The sequence below is a fragment of the Trichomycterus rosablanca genome, chromosome 13, assembly GCF_030014385.1.
Source record: "Trichomycterus rosablanca isolate fTriRos1 chromosome 13, fTriRos1.hap1, whole genome shotgun sequence".
Classification (NCBI taxonomy): Eukaryota; Metazoa; Chordata; class Actinopteri; order Siluriformes; family Trichomycteridae; genus Trichomycterus; species Trichomycterus rosablanca.
Genome location: NC_086000.1, coordinates 36,215,845 through 36,232,497, shown reverse-complemented (window position 1 = coordinate 36,232,497; position 16,653 = coordinate 36,215,845). Strand labels below are relative to the sequence as shown.

At 42.9% G+C, this 16,653-nt stretch overlaps 1 protein-coding gene across 1 annotated transcript in view; it reads left to right on the top strand.

Moving 5' to 3' along the window:
- The window catches only part of LOC134325080 (calmin-like), a 53,827-nt gene extending 39,289 nt beyond the window's left edge, over window positions 1-14,538 (top strand). Inside the window, exons 8-13 of the mRNA XM_063007108.1 lie at window positions 705-787; window positions 881-3,154; window positions 5,113-5,441; window positions 7,984-8,083; window positions 12,058-12,104; window positions 13,908-14,538. Coding sequence (XP_062863178.1) covers window positions 705-787; window positions 881-3,154; window positions 5,113-5,441; window positions 7,984-8,083; window positions 12,058-12,104; window positions 13,908-14,091 — 3,017 coding nt within the window. The 3' untranslated portion in view covers window positions 14,092-14,538. The remainder of the gene's footprint in view (window positions 1-704; window positions 788-880; window positions 3,155-5,112; window positions 5,442-7,983; window positions 8,084-12,057; window positions 12,105-13,907) is intronic.
- The last annotated feature ends 2,115 nt before the right edge of the window (window positions 14,539-16,653 follow it).

Sequence of the window (16,653 nt, the reverse complement as noted above, 5' to 3'; positions counted from 1 at the left end):
GGTTTGATAAACTAATCCCTCACCCATGTGGTTATATCAGCTAGTGTTGAGTGGAGGTTCTTGATGCGGCGCCGTCTGAGGGATGGAAGATCACGAGCGTTCAGGTTAAGCTTGCACCCTTGACCTTTACACACTGAAATTCCTCCCGATTCCTTGAATGGTTTAATGATATTCTGCACTGTAGAGGGAGAACATGCAAATCCCTTCCAATCTTTCTTCGAGGTTCATTGTTTTTAAACATTTCAATCATTTTCTCACACATTTGTGGACAAACTGGATCCTCTGATCATCTTTTCTCATCAGAGACTCTCAGCCTTTCCTGGATGCTGCTTTTGTACTAAACCATGATCACAATCACCTGTTTAAAATCACATCATTATTTAGCTTTCTTACCTCATTACTAGCCCCAAATTGCCCCCATCCCAGTTTTTTTTGGAATGTGTTGCAGGTCTGAAATGCAGGAATGGATGTTTATTAATAAATGAAATGTAGTTGAGCAGATAAAACATGAAATATCTCAGGTATTTAGTGGACACTTTTATTCAGAGCGACTTACAATCATGACTAAACACAATTTAAGCCATTAGTTAACCACCAGCTGATGACGTTTGGTTATCGGTTAAAAGGAACTGGAAAGATTTGTACCTCTGGTATGAACGTAACCAGCTAGGTTAGCTTTAACTGGTTTTCCTTCATCTCCACAGACGTGACTCTGAGTCCGCCCGACCAGCAGTCCATAATGACGTACGTTTCCCAGTTCCTGGAGCACTTCCCAGGCATCGAGGAGGTAGGAACCTGCGGATGTGATTCGCAGGATTATAAATATTTTTGACATGTTAAAGATATGATTTATCTGCTGTTTGGTTGCTGTTTCCTGAAGGACGAGCCTTCGGATTTCCGGGAGAGGAGTAAGGTCAGTCCGCGTTCGACCGAGCCTCCGTTTAGGACTGGAAATCAGAGAAAGAGGGAAAAGTCAGTGGTGAAAAGGGACTGGGTTCAACCTCCGCCGAAGATCTTTATCAGCTCAGTGGCTGAAGAGCGAGAACGCAAACGCCCCCCCGTACGGACCAGAGTCAGCGAGGACAGGCCGTGGGACAGCGAGGACTCTTCGATGGGTTCAAGCCCCAGTATTACCGAAACTCATCCCTTGAGTCGACCCCTAAGCCTGAAGAAAGAGGCGTCTTCCAGTCCCAGCTCTTCTCAGCCTCAATCTCTGATCGACTCTGCCGTGGATTCTGCAGACTCATGGGCCGACACGGCCAGCAAAGTCCCTCAATCCTGCAGCGTGGACTCTCTGAAGGATGTCTCCTCGCCCGGTGATCTGACCTCACTGGGGTCACCGCTGGATTCAGAGATAGTCTCGCAGGAATCATTCGTTGATGACGGAAACTTCTCGCTCAGCTTAGAACCTTCCGCCTTACTTTCTGAGGAAGAGGATGCCTATAGGTACATCCTAGATCTCAAAGAGGACGAGTCTCCCAGTGATCTGCCCAGTGAGGATCTCACTAACAAGTCGAACGTACAGGAAACCAGTCCTGAGAATCCGCAAATGAGCAAACCCACACCATCCTACGGTGACTACGACTCTGGATTCTTTCCTGACCAGAAGGAGGGCATCCTCACAACCCAGACAGACGATGTTAGCGAGGCTCCTCCAGAACTTCCTCTTGAGGAAGATGCCTCACAGGATCAGGCTGAACGATTTGAAGAAGCGTCCGGCGCTGAAGTCTCAACCGAAGCAAATAACACGTCAGTGTTCGACGATGACGCGGAGTATCATGTTGTTCAGTACGAGAGGATTTCCATATCCGGAAGTGAAGAGGACACTGATGATCTTTGTGCAGAGCTGGATGAAGAAGCTTATCCTGAAGAAACATCTATTTCAGATTGTTTCGGTGCTGATACGAGCGCAAAGGATGTCGACCCACATGAAGACTACGCAGAGAAACTTCCAAGTCTCAAGGAGATTGACGACATCGATCAGATCATGCAGGACCAACTGGAATATTCTCCAGAGCCAGAGCTGGACTATCTAGAACCAGGACATGAAACAGATGAGGTCTGTACTGAGCTTGAGCTTCCGCAGACCTCATCTGATCCTCTGATCTCCACAAACACCAGTCAGCCTGGAACTGCAGAAATCGATTCCGTAATCCAGAAAGATGAAGCAGAGCAGATATTTACCGAACGTCCTGAAATCTCTGAAAGGTCAGGAACAGCTGAAACTGAGGCAGAGATTCAGGTGGAAGTAGAGCAACCTTCTAGTATTGGGATTCCGGACAGGATTCAAGAGCCAGTATTGGAAGATCTTGGTGAAATCAACCAGAAAGATGACAAACTTGAAGAGACCAGTGTTAGCAAACCGATAGTGTCTGAAAACCTAAAGAACCAGTCTGATCCATTTCCCGAAGATGGCGAGAACATCATCGGCCATGAAGAACCAAGTCAGCTGGTAGCCACAGCAAGCATGTTGGACGATTCCCTGAATGGGCTTGAGAATAAACCAATTGTGATTGAAGAAGGGCATCAAGATGCCATCATCCATACGGATGAGCCCCAGACCAATACCCAACCTCCCAGTCCCTCAACCCTTACCAAACCAGAACCTAAGGCTGAAGAAAGTGAGCTGTTACTCAGTCTGTCTACGTCTAGCATGGAAGACCAGCTCAGAGACAAAGAGCCAGAACCTGTGGCTGAAGAACCTCAACAGGTTCTTAGTCCACTATTTACCAAGAGCATGGAAGACCAGCCCAGAGACAAAGATCCAGAACCTGTGGCTGAAGAAAATGAGCAGCTCCTCAGTTTGTCTTTGTCTAGCATGAAAGACCAGCCCAGAGATGATAAGCTGGAACTTGTGGCTGAAGAAAATAACCTGGTCCTCAGTCCATCTACGTCTAGCATGGAAGACCAGGCCAGAGATGACGAGCCTGAACCTCCGGCTGAAGAAAACGAGCAGCCCCCCAGTCCATCGTTCCCTGAAAGGTCCGGCCTTTTCACTGACGATGAGAATGAAGAACAGGAGGACTCGAAGACGTTTCCGGCTCTTGACAGGATGGACAGGAACCGTGCGGAGCTCCGGCTGGCTCTCAGCGTGACTCCTCTGCAGCCTGCACCGGCGCAACCTGCCCTCACGGAGCAATCGTCGCAGGATAAGGTGACTACCGTACCGTAATTAGGGTCATTTAAAGAGGACAGACAGGAGGTTGTGCATGTGTAAAAAACTGGACTATCGGGAAGTAGTAGGAACAATAACGTCTTTATCTCTGGTTTGTGGAGGAACGTAGTCTGGCTGGATATGGTTCACTTCAGGGCTTTGTGTACTTGGGCATGAGCGTGGAGGAAACTAACTTTCGGTGCATGCTGTGGGACAAACATATTGATCTAGTCCAGGAAGTAAATCAGGATTAATGCACCAGATCTTTGCATGTTGGATGATCTTTTCCATCACTGTCTTCTACTGCAGTGATACTCTTAATACCCATCAGTATTATTATTACCTATCAGTATTATTAGTGGTTTTAGGGATTCACTGGGTTCCTAATTTTGAATCTCTGACCAAGAACTGTTTATTCCATCAGTAACTCGTTACTTGTGTAATTGTGATTGATGCTGATGCTGGTGAGCTGGATTAACTGAAGTTCACTTTCCTGTTGGTCTGCTTTTTTCTTCTGTCGTTGTTTCTTTCTTCCCCTCTTTTTACTCCAACCATCACACAAACTTTATTCCTTCTTTTCTTCCTTCTCCTCCATCATTTATCTCTTTCTTTCTTTAACACGTAATATTTTTTTTTCCTTCCAAGTGAACCTTTTTCCTGCATCCCTTCTTTCTCACTCATTTCTTTCTTTTAGTTTCTTTTTCTTTATTTTCCTTCCTTTGTTAGTTCGTTCCTACTTTCTTTGTTTTTCATTTTTTTTATTTTCCTTCCTTCCTTTGTTTGTTCCACCCTTTTTTTCCTTCCTTTTTTTCCTTCTTTCCCTTGTTCCTTTGTACCTTTGTTTGTCCCTCATTTCTTTCTTTCTTTCTTTTTTCTTTTTTTCTTTATTTTCCTTCCTTCCTTTGTACCTTTGTTTGTTACACATTTCTTTCTTTTCCTTTCTTTCTTTTCTCCCATCCATTTTTCCCTTACATCCATTTCTTCCTTCATCCTGACCTACTTAGTGTCTTTCCTCATTTATTTCCTTCTTATATTCTTTATTCTTCTATCTGCATTTCTTTTTGTTGAATTTTTCATTTCAGCCCTAACTCAATTCCTTCCTTCTCCTTTTTTCTTTCTTTATGTCCCTTCCTTCCTTCTCTTGCATTCATTTTCCCTTTTATCCCTCCTGACTCTTTTATCCTTCACTCTTACCTACCCAGTGTATTTCCTTATTTCTTCCCTTCTTATAATCTTTATTCTTTTAATCTGCTTTTCTTTTTCTTTAATTTTTCATTTCGTCCCTTCCTCAGTTCCTTCCTTTTTCTTTTCTCCTTTTTTATTTCACCCCTTCTTCACTCCCATTTATTTTTCATTTCTTCCTTTTATTCTCCCTTCATTCTTTTAAATAAACCTCATTCTTTCCTTTCATCGTTCGTCTCTTTCCCCCTTTTAGACGTAATAGATTTTTTTCCCTTCTGATCGAATCATTTTCCCTTTTATACCTTTTTCGTCACTCATTTTGTTTTAGTCCTTATTTAAGTTTCTTCTTTATTTTAAAGTAACCGGATTTTTTCTTTCTTTTTCCTCTTGTCTTTATCTTTTCCCCTTAAACTTTCTGTGCTTCCTTCTTCCACTTCACATTTTGACTTATTTGACAGATTTCTAAACAACAATGAGCACTTATTTGAATTTACTGAATATTTGGGGTGATTTTAATATTAAGCAATATTGATGAATGATGAATCTCCAGCAGTCACCCCTCAATTATCAAAATCATTCTTGCATAATTAAAAATCATTGTTGAGAACTGATGGAATATTCCCGGTTGTTGGTTTGGGATGAGTGTAGTTTTGATCTCTGGGCCGTTAGCAGGTTATCAGCTTTAATCTCGTTGGTTTAGCTGGGCGTCCGTGTTTGCATGTATGAAAGACACAGACGATCATTCTTGGTTGTAACACGATCCGTGATGTGTGCAGGTCGATGAGGGGGGCGTCGAGTCTCCCATGCAGAGCCCGTTCGGGTTATGGGTCTCTCCCTCGGGAGACTGGGGCGCGGTGGAGACGGACCAGGCCGCCAACGTCTCCGAACTGAATAAAAGAAACAAAAAGCAGGATAATTCTTCTCCCGCCGCCGTTCCGGCTCCTTCTTCTGCTCCGGAGGCGTCTCCTGCTTCTAAACCTGCTCCTGCATCCGTTCCTCCTCCTGCCCCCATATCAGCATCGCCTGAGACTCCTGCTCCAGCTCCGGCTCCGGCTCCGACTCCTGTTCCAGTTCCCACAGCCAGAAAAAAAGCGGTCACACCAAGGTATTATTAGAAGTAGAGCAGAGAATGAAACTGGGTTGTTTTTCTTTCTTTGGAAGGACTTGACCGAGCGGACGTGCCATGCAGCACTGCAAATGACCTTAAATGTACTTTATGATGTTTGGATTTTTCTGCTATTCTGGTAAAACTTGATCTCACTCTCTCTCTCTCTCTCTCTCTCTCTCTCTCTTATTGGATAAACAGTTACATTCTCCTGATTCTCTTCCGCCTCTGTTGCTATTAAAGGAAGTCTTTTGCCAAAAATGTGTTCAAAGTTTGACCATTTTAAACAAAACTAGTAATTCTTTATAAACCTGCTTCAGACAGCATCATTTCCTTTTAAACATTCAGAACATGTTTTACACCGGCCAGACGGTCTACTTAGAGCAGATGGATCATCTTTATTTGCCTTATATACACACTATAAGGCCAAAAGTATTAGGACACCTGACCATGAGCTTACTGGACGTCCCGTTCCATGTTTTCAGCTAGAAGGCTTCTCACAAGGCTTTCAAGTATGTCTGTGTATGGGAATTTGTGCCCATTCCAGAGCTGTTGAGTGAAGTCACAAAGTTTCTTCCTTCTTTTCTTTTCTTTTTTTTCTCTTCTCATCCATCACGTCTCTTTCTCCCTTTTTACACTTAATAGTTTTTTCCCTTTCCAAGTGAACCTTTTAACTGCATCCCTTCATCACTCAATCCTTTTCTTACTTTTCTTTCTTTCTTTTTTTCTTCCGTTCCGTTCTGTTCTTTCTTTCTTCCTTACTTTCTTGTTTTTTCTTTCTTTCTTCCTTAGTTTTTTTTTAAATTTTCTTTCTTTTTCTTTCTTTTTGTTCTTTCTTTTTTTTTTTTTTTTTTTTCTTTCTTTCTTTCCTTCTTTCTTTTTTTTCTTTTTGTTCTTTCTTTATTTCTTTCTTTCTTGTTCTATCTGTTCTTTCTGTTCTTTCTTTCCTTCTTTTGTTCTTTCTTTCTTTCTTTCTTTCTTTTCTTCTTACTTTCTTTTTTCTTGTTTCTTTCTTTCTGTTCTTTCTTTCATTTCTTCTTTTGTTCTTTCTTTTCTTTCTTTCATTTTTTCTCTTATGTTCTTTTTCTCTTCCTTCTTTCATTTCTTCTCTTATGTTCTTTCTTTCTTTCTTTCTTTCTTTCTTTCTTTCTTTCTTTTCTTCTCTTATGTTCTTTCTTTCTTTCTTTCTTTTCTTCTCTTATGTTCTTTTTCTCCTATGTTCTTTTTCTGTTCTTTCTTTCTTTTTGTTTTTTCTTTTTGATTTATTACACCTGTTGGCAACTGTTGAGGCTGAAGCATTAACTAGGAGGGGCGTCCTGATACTTTTGTCCATGTTGTAAGCGCAGGGTGAGCCATCGTACGGCGCCCCTGGAGCTGAGAGGGTCAAAGGCCCAACAGTAGTTGCATGGCAGAGCCGGGATCCCAACCCTTAATCTTCCAATTGATAGAGCCACTGGGGGGTCTGAGCCATTGTACTACATCCTTGGAGCCAAGAGGGTCAAGGGCCCAACAGTAGTTGCATGGCAGAGCTGGGATTCCAACCCTCAACCTTCTGATTGATAAAGCAATGCTTAACCCACTGGGCTACGACTGTATAAACTAAGGTTTGAGTCTCGATGGCGCTCAACAGACAGTTGGTGGAGGGTCAGAGGGTGGAATCAGATGAGATTTGCCTGGACGTTACCAGCAGGTCCATCAACTTCTGTACTTTGCCAGGTGGATCGTCCAGCAGTTCGTCTTTTCCATAGTTAAACAATGAACTTGCATCATGTAGTCTACCTGATCTTGGGGAAAACAGTAATTGTTTGACCAGTCGACCTTCCTCCGTTGCTCTTACGTCCAGTTCCGATGTCTCTGTGCCCACGCTTTCCATGGTGGACAGGAGTTAGCATGGGCAATTTGACTGGCCTATGACTACGCAGCAACAGTTTAAGGAAGGTCTTCTCACCTTCCAGGACAAGTCTGGTCTATAATGACGTGACTTGATGAGGTTTTTGTTATCATTTTAAAAGTGGATGCCCATCAAGCTCATATTGATGGAATGGTCAGGCATCTATATACTTCTGGCCACATTTAACGTCTCATTTTAAACCGTGGAGGCTCATACAGAGCCGGACTTTCTGGTTATCTTGGGTTAATTAAACATTTGTATTAAACTGGTTCTTGTTCAAACAAAATGAGTTTATCTGGAAGTTCAAAGACTCCTAGCCATTAGTGCCTGGGATTCAGGGAGTCGATTCTTCTTCCAAATGACTCTCAGTTATTTGATTCAGTAGATGTGAATCAGACTGCAAATGGTTCCTTCAAAAAGAACAAATAAGAATTTCTGCTTATAAAGAAAATAAAAAACAGTGTATTGTTCATGACAGTAATCAGAAAGGACAAATGGACGCAGCATGTCTGGGTTGAAAGACCTCGTTCGGGGTAGAAGAAAATTATAAGTGATTTTTAATCAGACAGTTTTTACTGAGACGAGTGTTTAATCTGTGATAGAGGAACTTAACAGATGAACTGACTGTAAGATGATGTGTTTCCTTCACAGTCCTAAAACGGAAGAAGCCGTCAGTGAAAGCACTGGAGATAAAAAACAGCCATCCACAAATCTGGAGGTGCAAAAGGTGCCCGAAGCGAAGCAGGAAAAGGTTTGTGCCATTAAAGAGGAACAGACACATTTGGGTGTTTTTATAAGCAGAAAAAAACGTTTTCCAGGTCTTTAAAAATGTCCAGAGTCCAAATCTGGACCGGTTATGTCACTGTTTGTATCATGCAGGTGAGGAACTTAATTCCCAAGAATCACTTTTATAGCACAAATGATAAGGTTCTAAAACATGCTAACACACCAGAGCTGACATTTCAAACTCGTCGGTTCGAATCTCAGCTCTGCCATCTATCTGGGCTGGGCAGCTATATGAACAGCGATTGGCTTGTTCATACAGGGTGGGAGCCGGAGGGTTCCTCATAACCGATGCAATGTCGACCTCTCCTGGCTGACTGATGGCGTCTGCACACTAAAGGAATAATGCTGATCAGGGTGTGGCTCTCCGTACACAAAGCTGATCTGCATATGAACTCGCCATATGGTCTCGCTCTCCTCAATCTGAAGTGGGGATCAGCATCAGTAGAGAGGAAGTGTAATGCAATCGGGTAATTGGATACGACTCGATTGGGAGAAAAAAAAAAAAGGTTCAAGGTTCATGTAACGCCCCAGGATTCGAACCCTCGTAACTCAAGCACTGTCATATATACGTATATAGTCCCACAAATATTGTAGATATTAGGAATAATTTAATATGATTTTGTTAAAAAATGGTTTGTTATTTACTGTAATGCATCTCTTTTTTATTTGTATAATTCTTTGTGAGGCTACACTGACATATATGCACCCCGAATGATAACAAAGACGAGGTGCGAGGGGGAAAGTATGAAAGTATTTACACCTGTTACACTGTTTGTCCCTAATATTGTATACAGTATTTTACTTCAAGTTTTAGATCATTAGCGAATGCGTGGTTATACATTTATGGCATTTAGTGGACGCTTTATACTATAGCGACTTTATAAATGAATATAGGGCTGCACTTAATGATTTTTTTTAATCGAATAATGTATTATTTTTCCGATTGATCGATTAATCTAATAACTTATTTATTATTATAAAGAGGTTTATGTGTGCGCTCAAATTAAATAATTTACCCAAAGTAATGAAAACACAGAATTCATCTTAATGTTTCAATATTTTCTGTAATTTTCTCTTAACACAATATACCTTAAAGCAAGAGCTTGTAAAATTCAAGTAAAGGAATATAGAATGCTTATACATATACATGTGTACAGTACAACGAAATTCTTTCTTTTTTAATCTGTTTGGAAGCTGGGGTCAGAGCACAGGGTCAGCCGTTGTGCGGCCCTCCTGGAGCAGACAGGGTTAAGGGCTCTACTCAAGGGCCCAACAGTGGTTGCATGGCAAAGCTGGGATTCGAACTTTTCAGTTGATAGCTCAAAGCTCTACCCATTAGGACACCACTGTCCATAAGGTGCAATACATTTAACAATGACGATGTAACGTCCAAAATAGTCCGAAATGAAATAGTTTAACAGTAAAAATTGGTGCAGTTTGGGTAATACTCTTTTTGTCTTAACAATCAACTGGAAGATGCTGTCAGAAAGCTCAACAGCCATCCGGGGTGAGCACGGACTTGGGTTTCTTTTGTGGAAAAGGTCCTTCACACTTGCATGGGTAAATAATAAACATGCCTCTGGTGGCCTACATGAACTTGGACAAAGCAGTAATCATTTGACCAGTCAACCTTCCTCCGCTGCTCCTACGTCCAGTTCTGAGATCTCTGTGCCCATTGTGGGTGCTTTCCATAGTGGACAGGAGTTTTCATGGACACTTTCGCTAGCCTATGACTACGCAGCAACAGTTTAAGGACAAGTCTGGTCTATAATGACATGATTGGACAAGTTTGTGTGGCTAAACTTCATCAATACTTATAATTTTTTTTATTTGGACGTCCGACAAGCTCATATTGATGTAATGGTCGAGCGTCTATATACAGTGTATCACAAAAGTGAGTACACCCCTCACATTTCTGCAAATATTTCATTATATCTTTTCATGGGACAACACTATAGACATGAAACTTGGATATAACTTAGAGTAGTCAGTGTACAACTTGTATAGCAGTGTAGATTTTCTGTCTTCTGAAAATAACTCAACACACAGCCATTAATGTCTAAATAGCTGCAACATAAGTGAGTACACCCCACAGTGAACATGTCCAAATTGTGCCCAAATGTGTCGTTGTCCCTCCCTGGTGTCATGTGTCAAGGTCCCAGGTGTAAATGGGGAGCAGGGCTGTTAAATTTGGTGTTTTGGGTACAATTCTCTCATACTGGCCACTGGATATTCAACATGGCACCTCATGGCAAAGAACTCTCTGAGCATGTGAGAAATAGAATTGTTGCTCTCCACAAAGATGGCCTGGGCTATAAGAAGATTGCTAACACCCTGAAACTGAGCTACAGCATGGTGGCCAAGGTCATACAGCGGTTTTCCAGGACAGGTTCCACTCGGAACAGGCTTCGCCAGGGTCGACCAAAGAAGTCGAGTCCACGTGTTCGGCGTCATATCCAGAGGTTGGCTTTAAAAAATAGACACATGAGTGCTGCCAGCATTGCTGCAGAGGTTGAAGACGTGGGAGGTCAGCCTGTCAGTGCTCAGACCATACGCCGCACACTGCATCAACTCGGTCTGCATGGTCGTCATCCCAGAAGGAAGCTGACGCACAAGAAAGCCCGCAAACAGTTTGCTGAAGACAAGCAGTCCAAGAACATGGATTACTGGAATGCCCTGTGGTCTGACGAGACCAAGATAAACTTGTTTGGCTCAGATGGTGTCCAGCATGTGTGGCGGCGCCCTGGTGAGAAGTACCAAGACAACTGTATCTTGCCTACAGTCAAGCATGGTGGTGGTAGCATCATGGTCTTGGGCTGCATGAGTGTTGCTGGCACTGGGGAGCTGCAGTTCATTGAGGGAAACATGAATTTCAACATGTACTGTGACATTCTGAAACAGAGCATGATCCCCTCCCTTCGAAAACTGGGCCTCATGGCAGTTTTCCAACAGGATAACGACCCCAAACACAACCTCCAAGATGACAACTGCCTTGCTGAGGAAGCTGAAGGTAAAGGTGATGGACTAAACCCAATTGAGCACCTGTGGCGCATCCTCAAGTGGAAGGTGGAGGAGTTCAAGGTGTCTAACATCCACCAGCTCCGTGATGTCATCATGGAGGAGTGGAAGAGGATTCCAGTAGCAACCTGTGCAGCTCTGGTGAACTCCATGCCCAGGAGGGTTAAGGCAGTGCTGGATAATAATGGTGGTCACACAAAATATTGACACTGGGCACAATTTGGACATGTTCACTATGGGGTGTACTCACTTATGTTGCAGCTATTTAGACATTAATGGCTGTGTGTTGAGTTATTTTCAGAAGACAGTAAATCTACACTGCTATACAAGCTGTACACTGACTACTCTAAGTTATATCCAAGTTTCATGTCTATAGTGTTTTCCCATAAAAAGATATAATGAAATATTTGCAGAAATGTGAGGGGTGTACTCACTTTTGTGATACACTGTACTTGTGGCCATGTAGTGAATCAGTAATATAATTTTTGCTGCGAGGCCTCATTAGAAGAAGTGAATAGAAGATGAGATTAATATAAATCTGCTTATTTAAAGCAGAATCCTGGATGACTTGAACTGTAGTTGTTTACAGCCGAAGCCAAAGTGATTTACGGTGAAGGGCCTTGCTCAAGGGTCCAACAGTGGCAACCTGGCAGTAGTGGGGTTTGATCAGCCACCTTGTGCTTACTAGTCCAGTACCTTAACCACTAGGCTACGACTAGACCAGACGGTCCAACTGTAGTTGTTTGATAAAATAATATCAAGCAATGAAATAGAACTAATAAAAAAAATATGTAATATTGATGGAATTAAACCGGACGTGTCCGAACTTTTATGAATCATATTTAATAAAAGTGGTTTTTGATTTTACACGAATAAAGTCTGTTGTTGTTCTCACAAATGTATTTTCTCTTTCCCGAGCAGAAAGAAAACGGGGTAAGCCCAGCAGCGATCCCGAAACACGACGAGAGGTACGAATCATCGCTCAGAGCTCGGTGTTCAGAGCCCAACCCAAAACCATTAACCCTCTCACACAGTCAAAGCTCATGCAAATCTCCACGGCACCGAGCAGGCAAATTCAGACGGGGCGCAGGGACTCGGGTCGGCCTGCAGGCGTTCCTACAGAGCTGTGTGTTACTGAATAGTCTTCTCACTCTAGTCGTCATCATATCACCTGTGTTTACTGTCAGCGTGAGGCCAGCGGGCGTGGCACTGATTATATCTCGCTCCCTCTGCTGTTTCTCTTATTTTCCATTAACACCATTAACACCACAAACACTGTTAACACCAAAAGTACCATCACTACCACCAGCACTTCCACTAACACTCCAACACCAAAAGCACCATCACTACCACTAACACTGCCAACACCACCATTAACACCACAAACACTGTTAACACCAAAAGTACCATCATCACTACCACAACACTGCCAACACTAGCACCATCATCACTACCATTAAACTGCCAACACTAGCACCACCATCACTACCACCAACAACACCATCACTACCATCAACACTGCCAACACCAGCACCATTAACACTGCCAACACTAGGATCACTATCATTACCACCAGCACTGCCAACACCAGCACCATCATCACTACCACCAACACTGCCAACACCACCAACACCAGCACCACCAACACTGCCAACACTACCATCACTACCACCAGCACTGGTAACACCAGCACCACCATCCTTACCACCAACACTGCCAACACCAAAAGCACCATCACTGTCATTAACACTACCAACACCAAAAGTACCATCACTACCACCATCACTACCACCAACACTAGCATCAATACTATCACAACCACCAACACTGCCAACACCAAAAGCACCATCAGTACAACCAACACTGCCAACGCCTTCACTATTAACACTGCCAACACCTTCACCATTAACACTGCCAACACCAACATCACTACCACCAACAATGCCAACACCATCACTACCACCAACACTGCCAACACCACAAACACAGCCAACACCAGCACCACCATCACTACCACCAACACTAGCACCACCATCACTACCACCAACACTGCCAACACCACCAACACAGCCAAAACCAGAACCACCATCACTACCGCCAACACTGCCAACACCACCAACACAGCCAAAACCAGAACCACCATCACTACCACTAATACTGCCAACACCACCATCACTACCACCAACACTAGCACCACCATCACTACCATCAACACAGCCAACACCACCATCACTACTGCCAACACCACCATCACTACCATCAACACAGCCAACACCACCATCACTACCATCAACACAGCCAACCCAACACCACCATCACTACCATCAACACAGCCAACACCACCATCACTACCATCAACACTGCCAACACCACCATCACTACCATCAACACTGCCAACACCACCATCACTACCATCAACACTGCCAACACCAGCACCATCAGACAGACTGACCTTTAATGACCCAGATGGAATTGTCATTACAGCAGCAGTATCATAGCTGTAACCCCCCCCCACACACACACACACACATACACACACATAATAACAATAATAATCAAATGATGCTAGTAATAATAATAATATTAATAAAATAATAATAATAGTGTGATAGTCATAATAATATTTAAATATGTATAGTATAATATGATATACTTCTAATAATAATATGTATAATAATAATGATGATTTGGGGGGTAATTTGAAGTAAATAAGAAATAATAATAATAATAATAATAATAATAATAATAAGGCTGTGTTTGTGTGTTTGCAGTGTGTGTGTGAAGTGTAACAGGAAGGTGAGCAGCTGTAAACAGAGAACAGATAACACGTATCAGCCGCTGTTATCAGACATGGACCTGCTGCTTATCATGTGGCTCCTGGTCTTTCTTCTGCTGGTCCTGCCACACATGGATCTGTGGGATATTCCGCGTGTCCTCTTTAATATGGACAAATGAGCTCGGGACTCATGATTAACACCAGGTTCTTCTGCTCACCACCAACCATGAACACTTTTGGGGGAGCCCAGAGCACGGTTGCCATATCTGATGCAGACTGGTTGGCATTGAGGTTTGTGACTGTTGGTGAACTGACGGGTTGCCAGGTTTACACTAATCCCCACTGCTCTCCACACGCGGCATCTTCTGGACACGAATGTTTTAAGAATTTAATATTTTATTAAGGAGATGATAATTATTAATAAGATTTTAAGAATGTTTATGGATGTTTTATGTTTTTAATATGCTAATGCCAATTATGCTGTATGATGGTAACAGTTTTTGGACTTGTTATAATGTTTACACCACAATTGCTTACAAGTTGCAACTAAACATGTGCCAAAATGTACATGATACTACATTAACCATACTGTAATTACACTGTAAATACACTGCACTTCATCTGGAGGTCGTCTAGACTGGTGTTTGGATTAAATCTATATTAACAATATAATAATATAGTTCTATAATTGTTTATGCACCGAGTGAAAGGTGCGGCCGGTGTTCACATGTACTTAATTGATAGGAAAAACTGCCCCCTTGTGTACACAGTTTAAAAGCTCAAAATACCCAAAATTGTTGCGATTGTATGAACTATTGCACATGTTGCAGTTTAAAATGAAGTAGTGTTAGAGGAAGCACATGCTAGCCATCACCCTTCCAGGCTGGTAACTGTTGTGTAGGATGGTCACTTCCATAACCTCAACAATGAGGACATTAGACATCGAAGAGGAAAACATCAGACCCCAAAAAGGAGGGCATCAAATCCCAAAAAGGAGGGCATCAGACCCCAAAAAGGAGGGCATCAGACCCCAAAAACGAGGACATCAGACCTCAAAAGGAGGACATCAGACCCCAAAAACAAAAAGGAGGGCATCAGTCGCCCAACAAGGAGGATACCAGACCCCCAAAAATACAAATATCAGACCCCAAAAAGGACATCAAACCCCAAAAAGGAAGAATCAGAGCCCAAAGAGGAGGACATCAGACCTCAAAAAGGAGAACATCAGATTCCCAAAAAAGGGCATCAAACCCCAAAAACAAAAAGGAGGGCATCAGACCCCAAATACATAACAAAAGACATAAAATCCTCAAAAGTAGAACACCAGACCTCAAACAGGAGGGGATCAGACCCCAAAAAGGACGAGATCAGACCCCAATAAAGAAAAACATCAGACCCCAACAAGGAGGGCATCAGACCTCAAAAACAAAAAGGAGGGCATCAAACCCCCCCAAAAAGGAGAACGTGACAGTGGTTTGTAAGACAATGACGGGGAATTAATTATGATTGTTAGAAGCGTCCGGTTCTAAAGGAGGATGAAGACGTGTCCGTCCAGGCCATGAAAAACTGAGCTGTCCACCCTAAAACCTGTCTGGACACGCTAGTTGTGTGATTGGGGAGAATCAGCTCATGGGTGAAAATTAGCAATGCTAAAATCATGCTACATGTAGCCAAGTTATAATTGTTATTTTATAGATCTAATATCTAATGTAATATATTAGAATTAGAGCAGAATTTTCCTTATTTTTTATGGAATATTATTGTTTTTGTAGTGTTTTCTTTAGCACTTGCTTAATCATGAATTGTGTGAGAGTAGAGCGCCCCCTGGTGCCAACCTCCGTTATTGTGTTATTCTGCTGGTTGCAGAGACTCAAACAGCCACATAGACGCCAGAACAATTAAAACTGAAGTTTAGCAGCTGTGGAGACATCTGTACAGAAGAATATTGCTCCTAGGAACGTGGTGATATTGTAAAGTACACTATACTGCCAAAAGTATTCACTCACCCATTCAAATCATTGAATTCAGGTGTTCCAATCACTTCCATGGCCACAGGTGTATAAAACCGAGCACCTCGGCATGCAGACTGCTTCTACACACATTAGTGAAAGAACGGGTCGCTCTCAGGAGCTCAGTGAATTCCAGCGTGGTACCGTGATGCCACCTGTGCAACAAGTCCAGTCGTGACATTTCCTCACTACTAAATATTCCACAGTCGACTGTCGGTGCTATTATAACAAAATGGAAGCGATTGGGAACGACAGCAACTCAGCACCAAGTGTTACCACGTAAAATGACAGGGCGGGGCAGCGGATGCTGAGGAACATAGTGCGCAGATGTCACCAACTTTCTGCAGAATCGATCACTACAGACCTCCAAACTTCATGTGGCCTTCAGATTAGCTGAAGAACATTGTGTAGAGCTTCATGGAATGGGTTTCCATGGCCGAGCAGCTGCATCCAAGCGCAATGCAAAGTGTCGGATGCAGTGGTGTAAAGCACGCCGTCACTGGACTCGGTGGAGCGGTGGAGACGTGTTCTCTGGAGTGACGAATCACGCTTCTCCGTCTGGCGATCCGATGGATGAGTCTGGGTTTGGTGGTCACCAGGAGAACGGTACCTGTCTGACTGCATTGTGCCGAGTGTAAAGTGTGGTGGAGGGGGGATTATGGTGTGGGGGTGTTTTTCAGGAGTTGGGCTCGGTCCCTTAGTTCCAGTGAAAGGAACTCTTAATGCTTCAGC